At 40.0% G+C, this 18,216-nt stretch overlaps 1 protein-coding gene across 3 annotated transcripts; it reads right to left on the reverse strand.

The window, feature by feature from the left end:
- Positions 1 to 570: 570 nt before the first annotated feature.
- LOC146484146 (uncharacterized) lies at positions 571 to 15,911 on the reverse strand. 3 transcript variants are annotated; one of them, XM_085105452.1, is made up of 6 exons: positions 15,110 to 15,908; positions 10,204 to 11,565; positions 8,994 to 9,278; positions 6,002 to 6,325; positions 4,584 to 4,889; positions 571 to 2,882 (listed from the first exon to the last, which is right to left on the reverse strand). In XM_085105452.1, the coding sequence occupies exons 1-6, from the start codon at positions 15,864 to 15,866 to the stop codon at positions 2,416 to 2,418; spliced, it is 3,501 nt and encodes a 1,166-aa protein (XP_084961578.1). In that variant the 5' UTR covers positions 15,867 to 15,908; the 3' UTR covers positions 571 to 2,415. The 3 variants fall into 3 exon arrangements, with proteins under 3 accessions (XP_084961578.1, XP_084961577.1, XP_084961579.1); XM_085105451.1 differs by having other exon boundaries at positions 10,204 to 11,796; XM_085105453.1 differs by having other exon boundaries at positions 2,469 to 2,620; positions 10,204 to 11,796; positions 15,110 to 15,911.
- Between the last annotated feature and the right edge of the window lie 2,305 nt (positions 15,912 to 18,216).

Below are 18,216 nucleotides of genomic sequence, written 5' to 3' on the forward strand. Positions count from 1 at the left end.
TCGAGAATTTGGTGCGAAAATAGTGGAAATTAAGGTCGTGGAAATTAATGCCCCACTTAATTAAAGACGCGGAAATTAACGTTTACAAAAATTAACGCGACTTAACAGAAAAATTCGCTGGTATTTTCAGAACAAGAAACACAAGATCAGTTTTAACTTAATTTATTAACCAAATTACCTGACTTTTATTACCTAAAAATAATAAATAGTAGCAAGACTTAACGTCCTGTGAACAGTAATTTGGGAACTTAAGCAATGACGACGGCAACGCCACAAAACAACAGGTCTAATGAGCAAACATAATCGCTCTTCCAGTGCACTGATCCATTTTGGTGCATATCTCGCCTTCATTCGTACACCAGCAGCGTGTAATTACCAAATTCGAGGCTTCGTGAAGCCTGTGAATTTTTCACTGATCTCGAACAACGCTCCTAAGATTTAAATGCCTGGATAGTTCGGCCATATTGTACAAGATGTGCGAGTTTGGATAATCGCCACAAAGCTCGAACAATTTGAAGGAAGTGTGTTCGTTGGCGTTGCCGTCTTCCCTGTGTGAAGTGCCCTTTTGCAGCAATGTTTAGATATGACTGTTGGCAAAATTGAAAATGGCTTAGAACGTGGTTTTGTTTAACACCGTGTTAACTGTCTTTTAATAACTGACTCAATGTTGTTAGTACAGGGACGATCGAATAACGCAGAAAATATGTCTTTCTGTGTGCTTATTGGCTGTATGAGGCTCGCAGGGTATTGTAGAAAAATGTTCGGACGCCATCTTTTCCCGTACGGTTGATTATTCTACACACAACAGAAATTCTGCTTCCTGACAACAGCGGCATGACGTCATAAAATCCAAAATGGCGGCGCCCGGGAATTTAAACATGAAAATTGGTGATAATCATTGTTTTAGAACACGAAAAACTGCTATCTCCACTTTTAAAACTATGGTTTGAAATTTAAAATATTTCCAACAATTAAACGTCAATTTGTTATAAAAATAGGGCGCCAAAGTTAATTACATGGTGGAATTAAATTTCCCGATATTGCAATGCATAAACAAGGCTCTTCACTGATCATTTGTTGAAACTCGATTGAACTTTCCATGAGGTACTGTGCTATGAATGCCAGAAAAGGTAACTGATCCGGCAATTTGTCCAACCTGTAGCCACCTGGCTCCAGTTGTTCAAAGGCCGGATAACTTTATCCTGTGGATAAGTCACTATCCGACAGTTTCATCTGTGCAAAGATTTAGTATTTCCTCTTGTACAAGTGAATATGCACACTCTAACCACAGTTAAGTTTGGAAGTGTACGAAAACCTTGGACAACGTTTAACGTGAAGTATATTTTGGAGCATGAATAGTGCCTTATCCAGCGGATAAAGTTATTCGGCCTTTGAACAACTGGGGCCTGGATATAAAGCGGCCATACTTTTTACCGACCTGGGCAGAAACAATTCACATCAGCGTGGTTCAAAATTGGTTAACTATTTTACCCTACGAGATAGGAATATCAATTGCTAAAAATCACATGCATAAACATTTATAATAAGAGTTGGCCTTGTTACGAGAAACTTGATTACAAGCTAACGTAGATAAAATACATACTTGCGCATCAAAGTTGAGCTGAATTTCGAAAAAAAAATTATACACAAAAAATACCAACACTTTGTTAAGAGGTAAAAATAAATGTATCAACATTTTTGTAAAAAGGATTAAAATCACACAAATTAAGACTTATTATATCTCTCAGTTAGTACCCGCGGTGTGATTGGTTAATTTTGCGGGCCCCATTTCACTGTACGGCCTGCTAAATTAAAAGTTGGATGGAACACTTTCCTTTCCCGCGCGCCCGATTAGCCTCAGAGATATAATAACTATCTGACTAACCTCGTTTGCTCGGTCTGTACTTTAATTCGAAGCGCACGGGCCATAAACTCGGTCCGTAACCTAAAGTACGGACCTCGAAGTCGGTTAATATTGAAGAGGTATATACTGCTCACCACTGAAGACCCCAGAAGGAATCTGGTACGAGAAAGCGATTGTGGAATTGTTTGTTGTTGTTGTTTTTCTTTCTTTTTTTTTGGGGGGGGGGGGGGGGGGAGAGGGGGGGAAACTGCTGACAGCAATTAAATAGGATATATACTTTGTTTACACGAGGAAGATATGTAAAAATGTCGAAAACTGTACTGTTTCTTGGCTAAGACGAAGGCTTGAGTCTAACGCCACAGCCCCTCAATTGTAACGAATTTGAATTTGGTAATCTGAAAAAGCAAAACCAAAGTTTCACTGTAGACAATACTTCGGTCTGCACAATAATATTGCAAGTATCCACAGTTACCCTAGGATTACTCAGTTCCTAAGCAAGCAACACGTTGATCAAAATAATGGTTAAAGGATACTTTAGCGTTCCTCCGGTTTCATGCTTTTTCATTTACCCATTGTTTAAGGAGCATTATAACATCATTTCTTTCAAATCCCTCTTCACCAAGGACACACATGAGCTTGCCAACAGTGTCCCTACCAGTTGAAGACCACTTTGTAAGAATACGATCAGTAGGATTTTCCTGCTGTCCTAGGAAAGTTATTTCATCTCTTGAAAGCCCAAGTTTTTCTCCTAGCATTCTATAGTCATCAAAAGATAATCTGCGTATATTCAACTTCATACACATTTGAGAGTATACTCTTAAAGGTATCTGTGAAATGGCCATTGACAGGCGAGATTCTGGCGGGCTGTGGTTGGCAGAAACCTTCGACGTTTCCTTCCGACAGTGCAACTCACCATTTGCAGTCTGCAAACTTTGATCTTTGACAGTCGGCCTTTGTTCGTGGTACACTCCCGTATATGACGCAAACCGGTCACGATGGTTTGCTGCTCTCTCCTTGCCTTATTAAATAAATAATACAAACAAATCAACTTCAATCGAAATTTATTATTTTTATGGATAGGCTTGAACCTATGAAAACAAGTTGAGGATGTAATCCATTTTAAAAGAAGGATCTTTGCTTACATGTTTACCCTTATTAGCATACATTAGCATTACATTGAGCTAGCTGCAAATAGATGCACTCTATGAATTGAAAGAGCTTGGCAAAGTTATTGAGTGTAACATGTGAATTGTTTCTTTTTTCATAAATGAACGTTAAGAGTATTGCGATTTCACAAAGAGTGTATGGCTGCCATCCAGCTATGCATTATTTATAAATTTCACCGTTTTTGAATGCCACTTTCTCCGACAATATTCATCATATAACACTGATGTTCACCCTTCTTTACGTTTTATCAGTTTATGGCATCCATTTTTATGTAGCGTTTGCTTCATGAGGCAAAATGTAAACAACGACGTCAGGAAAGATTCTCCTACAGCACGCAAACTCCGAAGTTAAAAGTCAACAAACGGTCACATTTTTTTACTGCTGTCAATCATGAACCACAGGTTTGCCATCATTTTTGTACGGTGGGTCGACTGTGCTTTCAAATGGATGGGTTGTAATAAGTGTTACCTTTCCAATATTTTATATTTCCGATATTTAGGGATTTCTAAAAGGATTAAAATTTAATTTATTTGATTTGAAGCTTATGAAAGCGGGTTTAGAAAGTCCAAGTTTCATTCAAAGACGACCGCTACCTTAAACCGGCAAATAAACACAGCACAAAAAGCTCAACATCATGTATATCAAAATTTGCAAATCATTTTCATATTTTTGAACATGTTTGTTTTATTTTGCTTTAACCTGATTAAAACGCCCAAAATATCATATTTAGAAATAATAAATTTATGAAGCCACAACCATTTAAAGGTACAGTGCTAGCGTAGTCCCTGAGGGTTTCCAGGTCGTTTAGGCCTGCATTCTACTTTCATGGGGTGACGTCACCGAGGATACTGAGGCCTCGTTTCAGACTTCGCGTGGACAAGAAGACAAGAGAAGAGAGAACACTTAAGGACTAGGCTGGCACAGTCCACCAGACAGAGGGATGGTACGCCTGTGAGAAGACGTCATGGAAAAAACAAAGAAGTTTTGCTTACGGGGTTGACGGATTTAGATCCTCATTGCTGGTTCTCGCCATAAGCCATCAGCCATAATTATAGGGACCTTCAGATCATAGTATGAGTACGAGTACGACTTTTAATTTTCAAATCAGTCACATCTCCAGAACTCTCGCTCCTTCCCGTTGCTAACCAGCAGATAAGGAGTCCCTACTAGAAAGGTTGGTGTGACAAGCGGTTATCTAAACCACTCAAACCAGATTTGAAAAGTCGTACTTGTACTCAATCTCGTAGTGGTAGTCAAGCCTGAAAGTCCCTTATATTATAGACGACAGTAGCAAACGTGTTTGAGGCTCAGTTCGTATGTCATTGAAGATATAGTAAATAGCACCATTGTCTTGTATTATTAGTATTATAATAAAGGTGCACATCCCAACAAACATTCGTTGTCAGTCAAATCACCTTGCACTTTGGTTAATGTAACTATGACAACGAAACATCTTCAATAAAAACCATTGTTACCCTCAGCCTCGTCATCGTTGTCATTATCATCTTTATTATTTTTGCGATGATTTGACAAAGTTTAAGTTGTAAGTTACCTTGTTGACTGAGGTATCCATCAAGAATCTCCAGCGCATCAGCGCGACCGATCTCCTTCACCGCTGTTCTTAACTGTTCAACAGTCAACCCAGAACGCTTTGAATTCAACCATTCAAGCATCATTTTGGTCGGGCTCTTCCTAGGGCTGTTTTCGTCAAATTCATCATACACCTTGTTTGACACACCAAGCTTGTATGCAAGAACCTTCCAATTTTTTACTCCAGGAGATTTTTTGTTCAGATGAGTGCTAATGCTGTTCAAAAGATCAGAGTCCGGACGAAGGACGTCAGTGAGGAGGGAGTCATCTGCAAGGTAAAACAAAATCTTTCTTTCTTTTTAAAAAATTACAACAAAGTATATTTTTTAAAAATAGATATACTCATAACTGGATAAAATTCTCATCGGGCGACTTTACATGTACAATTGATGTCAGTAAGCTTTCTAGCTTTAATTACCACCGTGGATAAATAAAGTTTTTATGTTATGTTACGTTATGTTATGTTATGTTATCTTAGGAAAAAGTAAATTATTATTGAAATGAGTGATTTAGCCAATCACAAACATGCACGTGCATCGGTATGACAGGTGTGTCTCTGGGAATACAACTCCCGGGTCGTTGAAATATGCGTAAAAAAGTGTCGGAGAAATTACCCCGGCTTTGGGCAGACCCATATTTGAAGAGTGTCCAGGAAAAGTTATCTCTTGTGTTCTTACCCAGGAAGGGTTCGAAGAAAAAGCTTTGTTACCTTTGCTCACACCCATTTCAAGAAGCTTAGTCAGCAAAATACCACAATCAACTAGGTCGAAGGATCTGTGGAAATCCACAAATACTACATAGACACCATCGTGTGGGACCAAAGCCCCAAAGAGAGTATGGTTTTTCAGCCGTTTTGGCCTGAAAAAGGATATACCTTTGCTTTTAACCATCTTGCTCTGAAAGTCTTGAAACAAATAAGGTATTAGTTTTAGAGGCTCGGACTGGAAAAGGATACCACAATTTATAAATTTTTGAAATCAATACTTTAAAAGGCCTGTTTTTGCCTTGAATAAAGCTGTTTCGATCAAAGATTGAATTTTAGCCCCTTCTCTCCAAAAACAAACCGCCGCCTTTAACATGGTTGCAGGTTAAGTAAGTGGTTGTAATTCTAAAGTGTGACGATTCAAATAAAAGCTATCATGCATAACGTTTCTGTGATTCTCGGTACAAATTCGCTGTACATTGTAGTCTATGTAGCAGTCACACTCTTTCTAAATGGGGAAGAGAATAGCATTCATCCACTCTTGTATCGCATCAGACCCAAGAGTACGTTAAGAGTTTGATTGCTAATAGCACCCATGGAACCATTAGCAATTAGACACAACGTCCGGTGAGAGCAGAAAAGCCACACTATTACATAGCCGACAATCATCATCATACCTTGTACGTTTGCGTCAACTAACAGCTTAACAACATCTCTCCTTGGCATGTTATTCAATTCTTCCTTGAGATTGCCCACTGTTAAGTGTCGAAAATCATTTGTCCTGCTTAAGTACCGAAACAAAAGGGCAGTAGGGTTTCCAGATGGGTAATGCAACTCCGCTTCATATTCTCTTAACAGCTGACCATCTGCAATCAGTTTTGAAGCCAGATCTCTCCAGTTCCTCAATGGCCATTTAGTTGAGTCAAGCTCTACTGCAATACTGTCCAGTAAGGAAGGGTTGCCGTCAAACACATCATCAACCATTGCAGTGTCACTAACACCTACGAAAGACAAGTTCAACAAAGGCTTTGTTGATAAGTTAAACTTGTTAAAACGTAGCAAATTTCTTCCAAAGAATATGTTATTAGACTTGTATTTTAGAGTTATTATGCCGTCGATTGTATATGGTATATCAGTATGGGGAGGCCTCACAAATAAGGAAGGGTTTAAGGCATTACAAGCAATGCATTGTAGAGCTGCGAGAATTATCTTTGAGCTACCTTGGGAGATATCTGATGCAGATGTTATGAAAAAGGCTAATTGGTCTTCGCTAGCCTTTATGTATAAAATTAGCTTAGCTAAGCTTATTTATAAAATCCACAATAACCTGACTCCAGACGCTATGTCAGCTATTATTAAGAACAATGATAACATCAAGCGATATCAACTTAGGAAGAAACTGAAAATTAATTTCCCTCGTTTTAACACCAACTACATGAGGAACTCTGTAGCTCGTAGAGGAGCAATAGTTTGGAACACGTTGGTTCCTCAACTCAATGAAGATATAGACAATGTTAAGAAATATGCGATTATGGCAAGACGGTCAAAGACTCTGCTACACCTAGATTTCGACTGTATCTCCCCTCAAACATTAACCAGAAGGGAGGAAGATTTTAAGTATAATTAGTGTTAATAATTAGTCGATACTAGAGTACCACCTTGTACTTTAGAATTTTAAGCTTAAGCTTTTATCGTTTAGACTTGTATGTAGTAAGTAGCTGTATGATTTTAGCTGGTGTATATCCTATTTATTTTCTAATTCATTAGTTATCTTATTTAATTATTTAGACACGACCCCACAAGCGAAGCGTCGCTTTAATACTTATCGTGTATAAATAAAGATTATTGATTGATTATTGAATTATTTTAGGCCAGCAAAGTGACAGGGTCTATTGTTGAGGCCGGGAGCCCAGATCGTTTTAAGAGTGCGTTATTAGCTGCCTATTTATTGCTGTAGTTGTACACCAGTATTCTCAAATATTTTACGATTTTATATACCTTGTACATAGCTTGTATCTTTTAACCTTTTTAGTTAGGGAAACGTCGTTGGGCTAACCTCTAGTTTTCCTTTCAATTTTTTGATTTTATTTTCCTCATCTTGAATAAATCATTCATTATTTTCCTCATCTTGCTATGTTATGTTATGTTATCAAGCGTACAGCTCTCCAAAGTGAATAACAATTTCGGAACCAGGCTCAAGGAGCTCAACAACACTGAAGAACTCGGGACACTCCCTGGACATGTCTTCAACAACAATTGCGTTTGAAACTGACATCCTAAGGAGGAGGATCAGAGAGAACATCGAATAAAGTGCCAGGGCCCCAATCTCAATCGAGAAAGCAGTTGCAAACTACCAGCGGTCTTTTCGGGCACTTTGTAACGTGACTCACACCACCTTACGTCACGTGACAAAAATTAACATCTCAATACTTGACAAAGATTCCTCGAAGGAGTTAAATACTTGTACGCTTAAACGGTTCTTTAGATCCTGAAAGCTAACTTGTTTTCTGGATGTTACATTTGTTACTAAATCAGAAAATGTTTCGAAAAACACTAACGAAAATGGAAACATTTGGAAACAATTTCACAACAGAAGACTTAAGTAGAAAATAGACCGTTTTATTGTGATTGGTGAAAGTGTATTAATTTTCAATTTGTGTATTGACAGGTGAAAAAGCAGACTTTCAAAAGTGTTGATGCATTTTTTTTAAGGTGATTCCACTAAATTACATTGCGCATCCTTGCTGCGCATAATTTTTCGCGTCATTTGGCGCGCGCACGAGCGCGCGCACGCACAACATTGCGGGATTTCCTTGAGGTTAAGCTCGGCAGGAAAATAAATGGTCCTTTTCTTCTAAACGAGCACGGTGACCCCCATTTTTTATTCAACGAAATTAAAGAAAATACGATTCTCTAAGTTATATCTCAGTTTCAATAATTTTTCATTATTCAATTTCGAAAAATTATTGTGGAATCACTACTACCATCAATTTTGGACGTTTCGCGGGAAGCGTACAACCGCTCGAATGTCCCCTATTATGCCATGGGATTAATTTATTTAGCCACTTTATGGCGTTTTACTAGAAAGTTACTGTACTGTTATAAGAAAAATACTAGTATTTCATTGTCAGTACTAACTTTCTGGAAGAAGCGGGCACTTCTCGCTGAAGACTAGCCCTTTTAATATTGAGGTCACATGCCTAGCAAATAGTGAGATACTACAGCCCTCTAGGGTGAAAACAAGCACGGTGACCCCCTCTTTTTATTTTATTTTTCTGATGTACTAGATGTACTTAACATCTGTAGAGATTTTCTCCGCAGACGTTTAAGTTGTGTAGATGACTGCGATGACCTCTTAATTATTAATTAATTAAATAAATTATTAATTATTAAATCAATTATATAAAAGAGGGAAAGATTCCTCTTGGAGGCTAAAAGGGCTCATTAAATAAGGATCCCTCTAGCTTGATCATTTTAATGTGGACAATGGCGACAACATACTGATGTACATGTATTCGCAAGCAAGTATGCATTGAAGTAGACAGCTAAAAACAAAAAAAAAAATCACTTGTGTGGACAAAATATTTTTGCCATATTTTAGGCAAAATGAAAATTAAGACATTTAAACTGCATTAGTAGGGCTAGGGCCTTAATAAAGTCGTGACTAACCTTGAAATTTGTTTTTCAAATCATTCCTGTGGATATCCTGGAGTGCTGTTTTGAGTTTCCCAGTGGTAAGAGGATCTCTTCCAGTAAGGGTAGACAAAAATGGGAAAAGATGCACCGTTGGACTTAGCTCAAAATAGACTTCAAATCCTTTCTGGATTTCAGGTGGTATTTTAAGACTATAAGCCATGTGTTTCCAATATTTCAGCACCCTATATTCCTTGTCCAGACACCGCGCCAGCTCATCCACCAGGGCATGATTCCCAACAACATCACCAATATAGTAAACTGCAAAGGAAAGCAAATTTACAGCCCAACATGTCATATTCCACAAACAAAAGTCTTAAAAACAAGTATTAAGGTGATTCCATCGAAAGAACGTTTGTAATGAGAATTTTTTGAAAATCTCTACAGATGTTAAGTACATCTAGTACATCAGAAAAATAAAATAAAAAGAGGGGGTCACCGTGCTTGTTTTCACCCTAGAGGGCTGTAGTATCTCACTATTTTCTAGGCATGTGACCTCAATATTAAAAGAGCTAGTCTTCAGCGAGAAGTGCCCACTACTTCCAGAAAGTTAGTACTGACAATGAAATACTAGCATTTTTCTTATAACCGTACTGTAACTTTGTAGTAAAACGCCATAAAGTGGCTAAATAAATTAATCCCATGGCATAATAGGGGATATTTGAGGGGTTGTATGCTTCCCTGCGAAACGTCCAAAATTGATGGTAGTAGTGATTTCACAATAATTTTTCAAAATTGAATAATGAAAAATTATTGAAACTGGGATATAAGTTAGAGAGTCGTATTTTCTTTAATTTCGTTGAATAAAAAATGGGGGTCACCGTGCTCGTTTAAAAGAAAAGGACCATTTATTTTTCTGCCCAGCTTAACCTCAAGGAAATCCCACAACCCTGTGTGTGCGCGCGCTCGTGTGCGCGCTAAATGACGCAAAAAATTATGCGCAGCAAGGATGCGCAATGCAATTCAGTGACTTCAATGCTAGAGATTCATTTGCATAGAAAATGTATCTACCGTGTCGTGATGGTTTGGCACTGGAAATATCTTAACCCTCCAACCATCCCACAATGAGCCTGTAAAATGCATACTACATTACAGTCCAGATTTCCCCCATCACGAGAATTTAGTTTTGAATTCATTTGCTAAACGATGAAACACAGGTAGTGTTCCTCTTTGATATGTTTCATACCTGTCATGCTGGGAGTAACCCCAAAATCTGTTGTGTTGAGAAGCTGTACAACAGGTGATGCCACATTGCTAAACGTTGTGCTGGGTGGGGGTGCTACAAGTGATGCTACATATCTTGTGGTTGTAATGAGTGGTGGTATCCCACTGCCTGCAGTTGTGTTGGGTGGCTGTGATACAGGTGGCATCCCACTACCTGCAGTTGTGTTGGGTGGCTGTGATACAGGTGGCATCCTACTGCCTGCAGTTGTGCTGAGTGGCTGTGCTATAGGTTGCATCCCACTGCCTGCAGTTGTGCTGAGTGGCTGTGCTACAGGTGGCATCCCACTACCTGCAGTTGTGCTGAGTGGCTGTGATACAGGTGGCATCCCACTACCTGCAGTTGTACTGAGTGGCTGTGCTACAGGTGGCATCCCACTACCTGCAGTTGTGCTGAGTGGCTGTGATACAGGTGGCATCCCACTACCTGCAGTTGTACTGAGTGGCTGTGCTACAGGTGGCATCCCACTACCTGCAGTTGTGCTGAGTGGCTGTGATACAGGTGGCATCCCACTACCTGCAGTTGTGCTGAGTGGCTGTGATACAGGTGGCATCCCACTACCTGCAGTTGTGCTGAGTGGCTGTGATACAGGTGGCATCCTACTGCCTGCAGTTGTGATGGATGGCTGTGATACAGGTGGTACCCCACTACCTGTGGTTGTGTTGGGTGGCTGTGCTACAGGTGGTACCCCACTGCCTGCAGTTGTGCTGAGTGGTGGTGCTACAGGTGGCATCCCACTGCCTGCAGTTGTGTTTGGTGGCTGTGCTACAGGTGGTACCCCACTGACTGCAGTTGTGCTGAGTGGTGGTGCTAACGGTGGTACCCCACTTTCTGCAGTTGTGATGGATGGCTGTGCTACAGGAAGTACCCCACTGACTGCAGTTGTGCTGAGTGGTGGTGCTAACGGTGGTACCCCACTTTCTGCAGTTGTGATGGACGGCTGTGCCACAGGTGGTACCCTACTACCTGCAGTTGTGCTGAGTGATGGTGCTACAGGTGGTACCCCACTGCCTGCAGTTGTGTTAGGTGGCTGTGCCACAGGTGGTACCCCACTGCCCACAGTTGTGATGGATGGCTGTGTTACAGGTGGAACCACGTTGCCTGCAGTTGTGTTGGGTGGCTGTGCCACAGGTGGTACCCCACTACCTGCAGTTGTGTTGGGTGGCAGTGCCACAGGTGGTACCCCACTACCTGCAGTTGTGCTGAGTGGTGGTGCTACAGGTGGTACCCCACTGCCTGCCGTTGTGTTGGGTGGCTGTGCCACAGGTGGTACCCTACTACCTGCAGTTGTGCTGAGTGGTGGTGCTACAGGTGGTACCCCACTGCCTGCAGTTGTGTTAGGTGGCTGTGCCACAGGTGGTACCCCACTGCCTGCAGTTGTGTTGGGTGGCTGTGCCACAGGTGGTACCCCACTACCTGCGGTTGTGTTGGGTAGCTGTGCTACAGGTGGATCCACATTGCCTGCAGTTGTGCTGAGTGGCGGTGCTACAGGTGGTACCCCACTGCTTCGAGTTGCACTCTGCTCTCTGGGACGGGGTTCTCCAGAGTCTACAGCTTCTGCATGGATTAAAAAAGACTGGGCAGTTAAAAAATTATTAATAATCATCTGTTGGAGGCTACTGGGTTTCTGTCTAACAACTGGGTAAAAGAAATGACACCTGAAAGATATTGCTTTTTCTGGTTTGTAAAAGTTAGAGGTTAATGTAACTTGGCTGGTTAGCAAAGAACACTGTAAGCATTTCCAGGACTCAAGTGCCGCCTGCCGCATGGGAACCATCATTCAATTCAAGCAATGCCTCTTACCCATGAACTGGAACCATGAATCACTCCTAGTCATTATCTCTAAGAGGCTGTTAAAACCTATTAAACATTGTGTTTTTGGTTGCATAATCCAATGAAACCACATTTTTGTGTATGACAAAATCATAAACCTCCAGCCTCACTTCATGAGGAATAATTACTCATGAATTCCGCATGAAACTGAACACAGTTTGGACTTGCTTTACATGTTTGGTTAATGACGCTATTAAACGCTTGCTAGGGTTATGGTGACCGGTAAGCATTACTATGATATTGATAAAGTAATTCCTCAATTTTATATCAAATGGATCGCAAATTTGAGTATTGTTCTTAATGATAGTGCCTACAAATTAAATACAGAGCTATTTTTGCACAGTTTATGACTGTGGGAAAAGCAGATCTTAACAAGGATTATTGGAAACCAAAAAGAAAATTGGGGGTAACCACACATTTTTTAGAGATAATTAAGCAACAATAATTAAAAAAACAGTAAAATACAAAGCAAATTATGGCGTTTTATTCCATATTGAAGCTTTATCATCTCTGAAAAATGCATGGTTACCCCCAATTTTCTTTATGGATACCATTAGAGCACTATTGTCTTGGTAAGTTCTGCTTTCTCCGTATAGTTTTAAACAATGCAAAAATATCCCTGTATTAGTAGGCACCACCCATAGAAAACCCGAGCACATCGACATGCGCAGAACATATGCAGTCAGTAACAAAAGTAGGCACCCTCCTTAAAATAACTCAGTTTCTCGTTTGCAAACTCTTTTTTTATCACTGAGCAAAGGAAGTGAGTTCACAAAGAGCTAAGCATTTTTGAATGCTTTTCCTCTTTGCTGTGAAAATCCAATTAAAAGCCACACACGTGCATTTGAACAAAAATTGTGACTTGTTGTTTAAGTGGAAATAAACTGTCTTCTAAGGAGTAGCTCGTTAGAATTTAGTGCAATTTGACAAAACAATAGTTTCCTAAAAGTGCACATGTAACTTACCTACAAACAAACACCAAAATCTGACAGAGGGTATCAGACACCTAACACAAAATGTTGAAACTTGCAAAACCAATATTTACGGGAGATCAAGGGGAAGGCTAGCAGCAAGGCCTGGAACTGAGTTCATAAGATTGCTCCAGTGAAGAAATTTGGCCAAGTGAGACTAAGTGCTGATTTTTGACAAACAACCAAGGAATGTAGTGGCAAATGCGGGTTTGTGTAGGTGTAGCAAATACATGTAATTTTGCTATTCGTCATCCAAACATCACAGGGAAGGTTTCGTATTTCACAATGGACAAAAGTACATGTCCTCAGGTAGTTCATTCATGAATTTCTCACATATCATGCATGCTTGTTACGGATTTTGAATGATTGACAAATTTTATGATTTTATGATTGGCAATCATGTCTGATGTTAGTGATGTCTTGCCGAAAAGACCAGATCAAAGATAGCTGCCAGCCCCCTGCTCAAACTTAAATCAGACTCAAACTCAACTCAAGCTTGTAAATCGGTAAATAGCCAATCCCAATATTCACTCACCAATAATTCTATGCTCACAAGTTGATTCGAGCTGTGCATTCATTATTATCACAACCATAGCGTGATGGCCGGAATATCACATGCCATGGTGTACTTTGTGTGTGACAAGTTAATTTTAAGGACGGTGCCTTTCTTTTGTTGCTGTGCATACATTCTCTGCATCTCGAGATACTCGGCTTTCCTATGGGTAGTGCCTACTTCTACAGGGATATTTTTGCTCGGTTTAAAACTATGCGGAGAAAGCAGAACTTAGCAAGTGCTCTTGGTATCCATAAAGAAAATAGGGGGTAACCACAGGGAGTCCACAAAAGTTGTGAAAAAGAAACAAATTAATAAATTATCGACTTACATTGTTTGTTTCTTGTGGTTTTCTATAGTGCTCATTTGCATACAATTTACGCGACAGAACGAATGTCGTGTACTGAGTTGTGCGCGAGCGGATCTGAGCTATGCTGACTTTACTATATATAAATATTGACAAGGGAGGCAACTTTTTTTGCGAAACAATTTGAACACACTCAGCAAAATAGCTTTGAACATTCGACTTGTTCGCCTCTTTGCAACCAAATTCGTATCGAACTAAAGCTGGATAATTTGGGAACACACTTACCTGTCAGAATCCCAACAAGAAACAATTTTGAGCCAGCATTTTAGCTCCGTTTTCATAGTATTGCTCTGTGTATTTTTTCGCAACAGCTGCCGCCAGTTACCTTGGTGCAGACGTCACAGATTTACGCGCCATCACGAGCGAAATGTCGCCTCTCCCTACTTCCCAAAGATGTTTTTGCGCGACAGCTTTGGACAGTCACCGCTCCCTGTTTAGTCACAAATTGCGCGAACTGAAATAATATTTCTACTTTTGGTTTTATTTACAAAATTTAGGTTTGCGCGACAAGTCGGCTGAAAATTTATTTCCGGTCTCGCGTAATTTGTGACTAAACAGGGAGCGGTGACTGTCCAAAGCTGTCGCGCAAAAACATCTTTGGGAAGTAGGGAGAGGCGACATTTCACTTGTGATGGCGCGTAAATCTGTGATCTGTGTCGATAATTTATTAATTTATTTCTTTTTCACAACTTTTGTGGACTCCCTGTGGGGTAACCATGCATTTTTCAGAGATATTTAATCTTCAACTTGGGAAAAAATGCCATTCATTGCTTTGTATTTTAGTGCTTTTTAGAATTGTTGTTGCTTAATTATCCCTAAACAATGCGTGGTTACCCCCAATTTTCTTTTTGGATTCCGGTAGTCATTACTAAGATCTGCTTTTCGGCAAGATTTCCGCACGGCCACAAACATTTGAATGTATACATTTTGCGACTCAAACTCTACTCATGTTCGTTCTTTGTGTACGAGTGTTTAGTACGACAGTGATGCGTGTATAATTAATGCATAAGGCTGTGCGGAAATCTTTCCCTACTTTTCCCGCATAATCATAAACTGCGGGAAAATAGTCCTCTGTATTAGTAGGTACCGTCCTTAAACTGGATTTGATGATCTATTTGTTTACATAAGCTAAATGCAAATATTTACCTGCAAGAAATAAACTTGATAACCAAACTGGCTTTGGCTGAAAGGTTTGTGGATCAGAAGTCATCGTGTTTAGCTGCACTCCAACCAAACTCCATTTCCTTCTAGCTCTTCGTAGAATAGCACAGCCAAGAGGAACAAGAATGGACGATGTAAAATTGTCGAGTTGATACCGCTCAGAGGTATCTCGAGTTAGTTTGTGGGTTTTCACACCAAACGATCGGTTGCTGCTTGGGTCTTCAGCCAGCATATGGCAGCAAAATCCTTCAGAGTAATCATAAACAAGGTCAACATGAAATGCGCCGTGCCTTAAAACGCTGCATTTTTTCTTAAACAAACCGTGGCGGAACTCGGAAGCATGTGAATTGAGCGGAATCACTGTTAGTCCTGGAGCAGCTGGATCTTGGAAGGGCCGGTCCTTTGCAACACGATCGAGCTCAAATGTTTTTAATTCTCTGTCTGATTTTTTAAAATCCAGGAAATAGTTCTTGAGATCGAAATCCCCTTGAAAGACGTCTTCAGCGGTTATGATCGCATACTTGAAGCTTCTGCCCCCTGCACGCCGCCACTGTGTTGGGATCTGGTCTTCTGTGAGTTTAAACAAAGTTCCACAACCAACAGTTTTTTCCCCTTGACGATCTCCTAAATCTGGAATACGTTTTTGAATCCGGCAAATTCCTCTTTCATTTTTTAATTCGTTTCTTCTGACTTGCGCGGCTGTTGCTCCGCTAGCTGCACCTTGGATAACACGTTTGTCCATCAGACAGTCCACTTCCCCCAACCTTCACCTTCCACCTCCCTTGTCTTGTCGACGCTAGTACCCAGATCTTCTCAGTGTTCGGAATTTGTCATCCGCGAGACCCCGAGACCTGGGAATGCAGGGTGAGGATGAGGCGGATGGCGGATGGCGGATGCGGATGGCCGATGGTGGATGGCGGATGTGTTGGCGGATGGCGGATTAAATAAAAAAAATAAAAGAAAAGAATGTTGATACTGATAAATGTTGTGGTTTTTTTTTTTTAAAAATTTGAATTAATTTATATCTTATTGTCAGTCAAACAGCGAAAACGCTATGGAATGTTTCTTCTCGTTTTTCAACCAAATCAGTCTGAGTTTGCAGTGGAACTCCGTACATTAGTGGGGCACACCATCCGGCAAAACAATACGTTCACATTCATGAACATTTACGGGATAATCTGCAGATTAATGGGAAAAGTACCTTATCAGCTCAATGGCCTCCTGATGAGGTCTTGTTTGTTCGAACAGACAGATCGATACAAGTTATTAAAAAAATGTTATAAGATGTCCAAAGATTTCCCGGCGTAGGATTTGCGAACGTGTCATTTTCTTCCCTTCAAATTTGCACACAAGCGCACAAGCAAAGTTTTCCTTGCAAGAGGGGGACTTTTTCTGATCGCGCTTTCCGTCTTTTCGGTTTTGATATTCATTGCAGATTTTGGTTTTTCTCTTTTTTGAACATTCAGATTTTTTTGCCTGACAGAAAAACAGGTTTTTTTTAGTCAGTTTCTGGTTTTCCCCCAGTTGCCTCGGCGGCGGCCTTCAGTCCCTAGTTATAATAATAATAATAATAATAATAATAATAATAATAATAATAATAATAATAATAATAATAATAATAATAATAATAATAATAATAATAATAATAATAATTTACCAATTTATATAGCGCGTATTTACATATTCTGATCAATAGCGCTTTACAATAATCAATACATCACCGTGAGAAAAAAGTAAACTAAGTCACAAACTATAAAAAATACTTCTTAAAAAGATAAGTTTTAAGTCGAGATAAAAGTGATGTTGCTTGACAAAGCTCCACGGGTAGGCCATTCCAGAGTTTCGGAGCTGCTTCTGAAAATGATCTTACTCCCAATGTTGTAAGCTTCTTTCCCTTGGGATGGTCCAATAAGAGTTTACCAGTAAACCTAAGATTATATAATGAATTCGATTTTATACTAATAAGATCACTAAGATAAGTTGGCGTTAGGCCATAAACACATTTGAAAGTTCTTATAGTCAATACAAAGGAAACCGGCAGCCAGTGGAGCTCATAAAGCGCCGGTATAATGTGAGAAAACTTTCCGATGCCAAGAATAAGTCTGGCTGCTGCATTTTGTACACGCTGTAATTTAGCAATCTGCGCCTTTGGTAAGCCAAACAATAAACCATTGATTACAATAGTCAAGACGGCTGGTTATAAAAGCATGGACCAAAGTAATTAAGGAGTCTCGCGACAGATATTTCTTAATAAGTCTCAAGTTATGTAAATGATAAAATGCCGCATTACAAGCCTTGTTGCTTTCTGCTGCCGCTAAAGCTGACTTTAACTTCTCAAATACTGCTACTAGCTATAAACTGGACCTGTACCTCAAACGTTTGTTTCAACTATGTATAAAGATAATTTGCATACCAGCTAAAGGAAGCAAACACCATGACCTTTATAACCTGAGTTCATTTCTGGGATAAAACAGCAGTAAAGATGCCAGGGATACAGCCTCACGCAGACGTCCTATGGCTAGTCACGTCACGCAATGCACCCCACGAGAGTGACGTGACATGACAAAGAACTTCTGCGTGTGAGGCCACAGGTACCGCAAGCCCTATGAGAGATATAGGTGACCTTTGCGTGAGTGTCGTAATTTAAGCGTCACGGCGAGCATAGCGTAACGGCGAAATTATAAGGATTTATATGGAACAAAAACGATTCCTACTTCAATTGAAAATTCCGAATTTTCAATTAAAAAAAAATCCCTACCTGAACTCCCTTGTTTGTAAATTACAACACTCACGCAAAGGTCACGGCCTATATCTCTCATAGAGCTTGGGGTACCTGTGGTGAGGCAGACTTTCCGAAAGTCCGTTTTCGGCGCACAATAAGACAACTTGAGATAAGCTACGTGGGAGCCTTCGCTTGGTCGCAGTACCATTGTACAAATGTGTGTCGCTATTTTACAAGCTCTTAAGAGGTATGCCGTTTAGTGATATTGCACAGTTTACACATACTTCACCTCATTATAAAAATACCGTCTATTGTTGTAAAGTAAAGAAAACCAAATAAAAAAGCAAAAGCTGTAAAGAAGTTAACAATC

Source organism: Pavona decussata, unplaced genomic scaffold (assembly GCF_977016875.1).
Source record: "Pavona decussata unplaced genomic scaffold, jaPavDecu1.1 SCAFFOLD_37, whole genome shotgun sequence".
NCBI classification, from domain to species: Eukaryota; Metazoa; Cnidaria; class Anthozoa; order Scleractinia; family Agariciidae; genus Pavona; species Pavona decussata.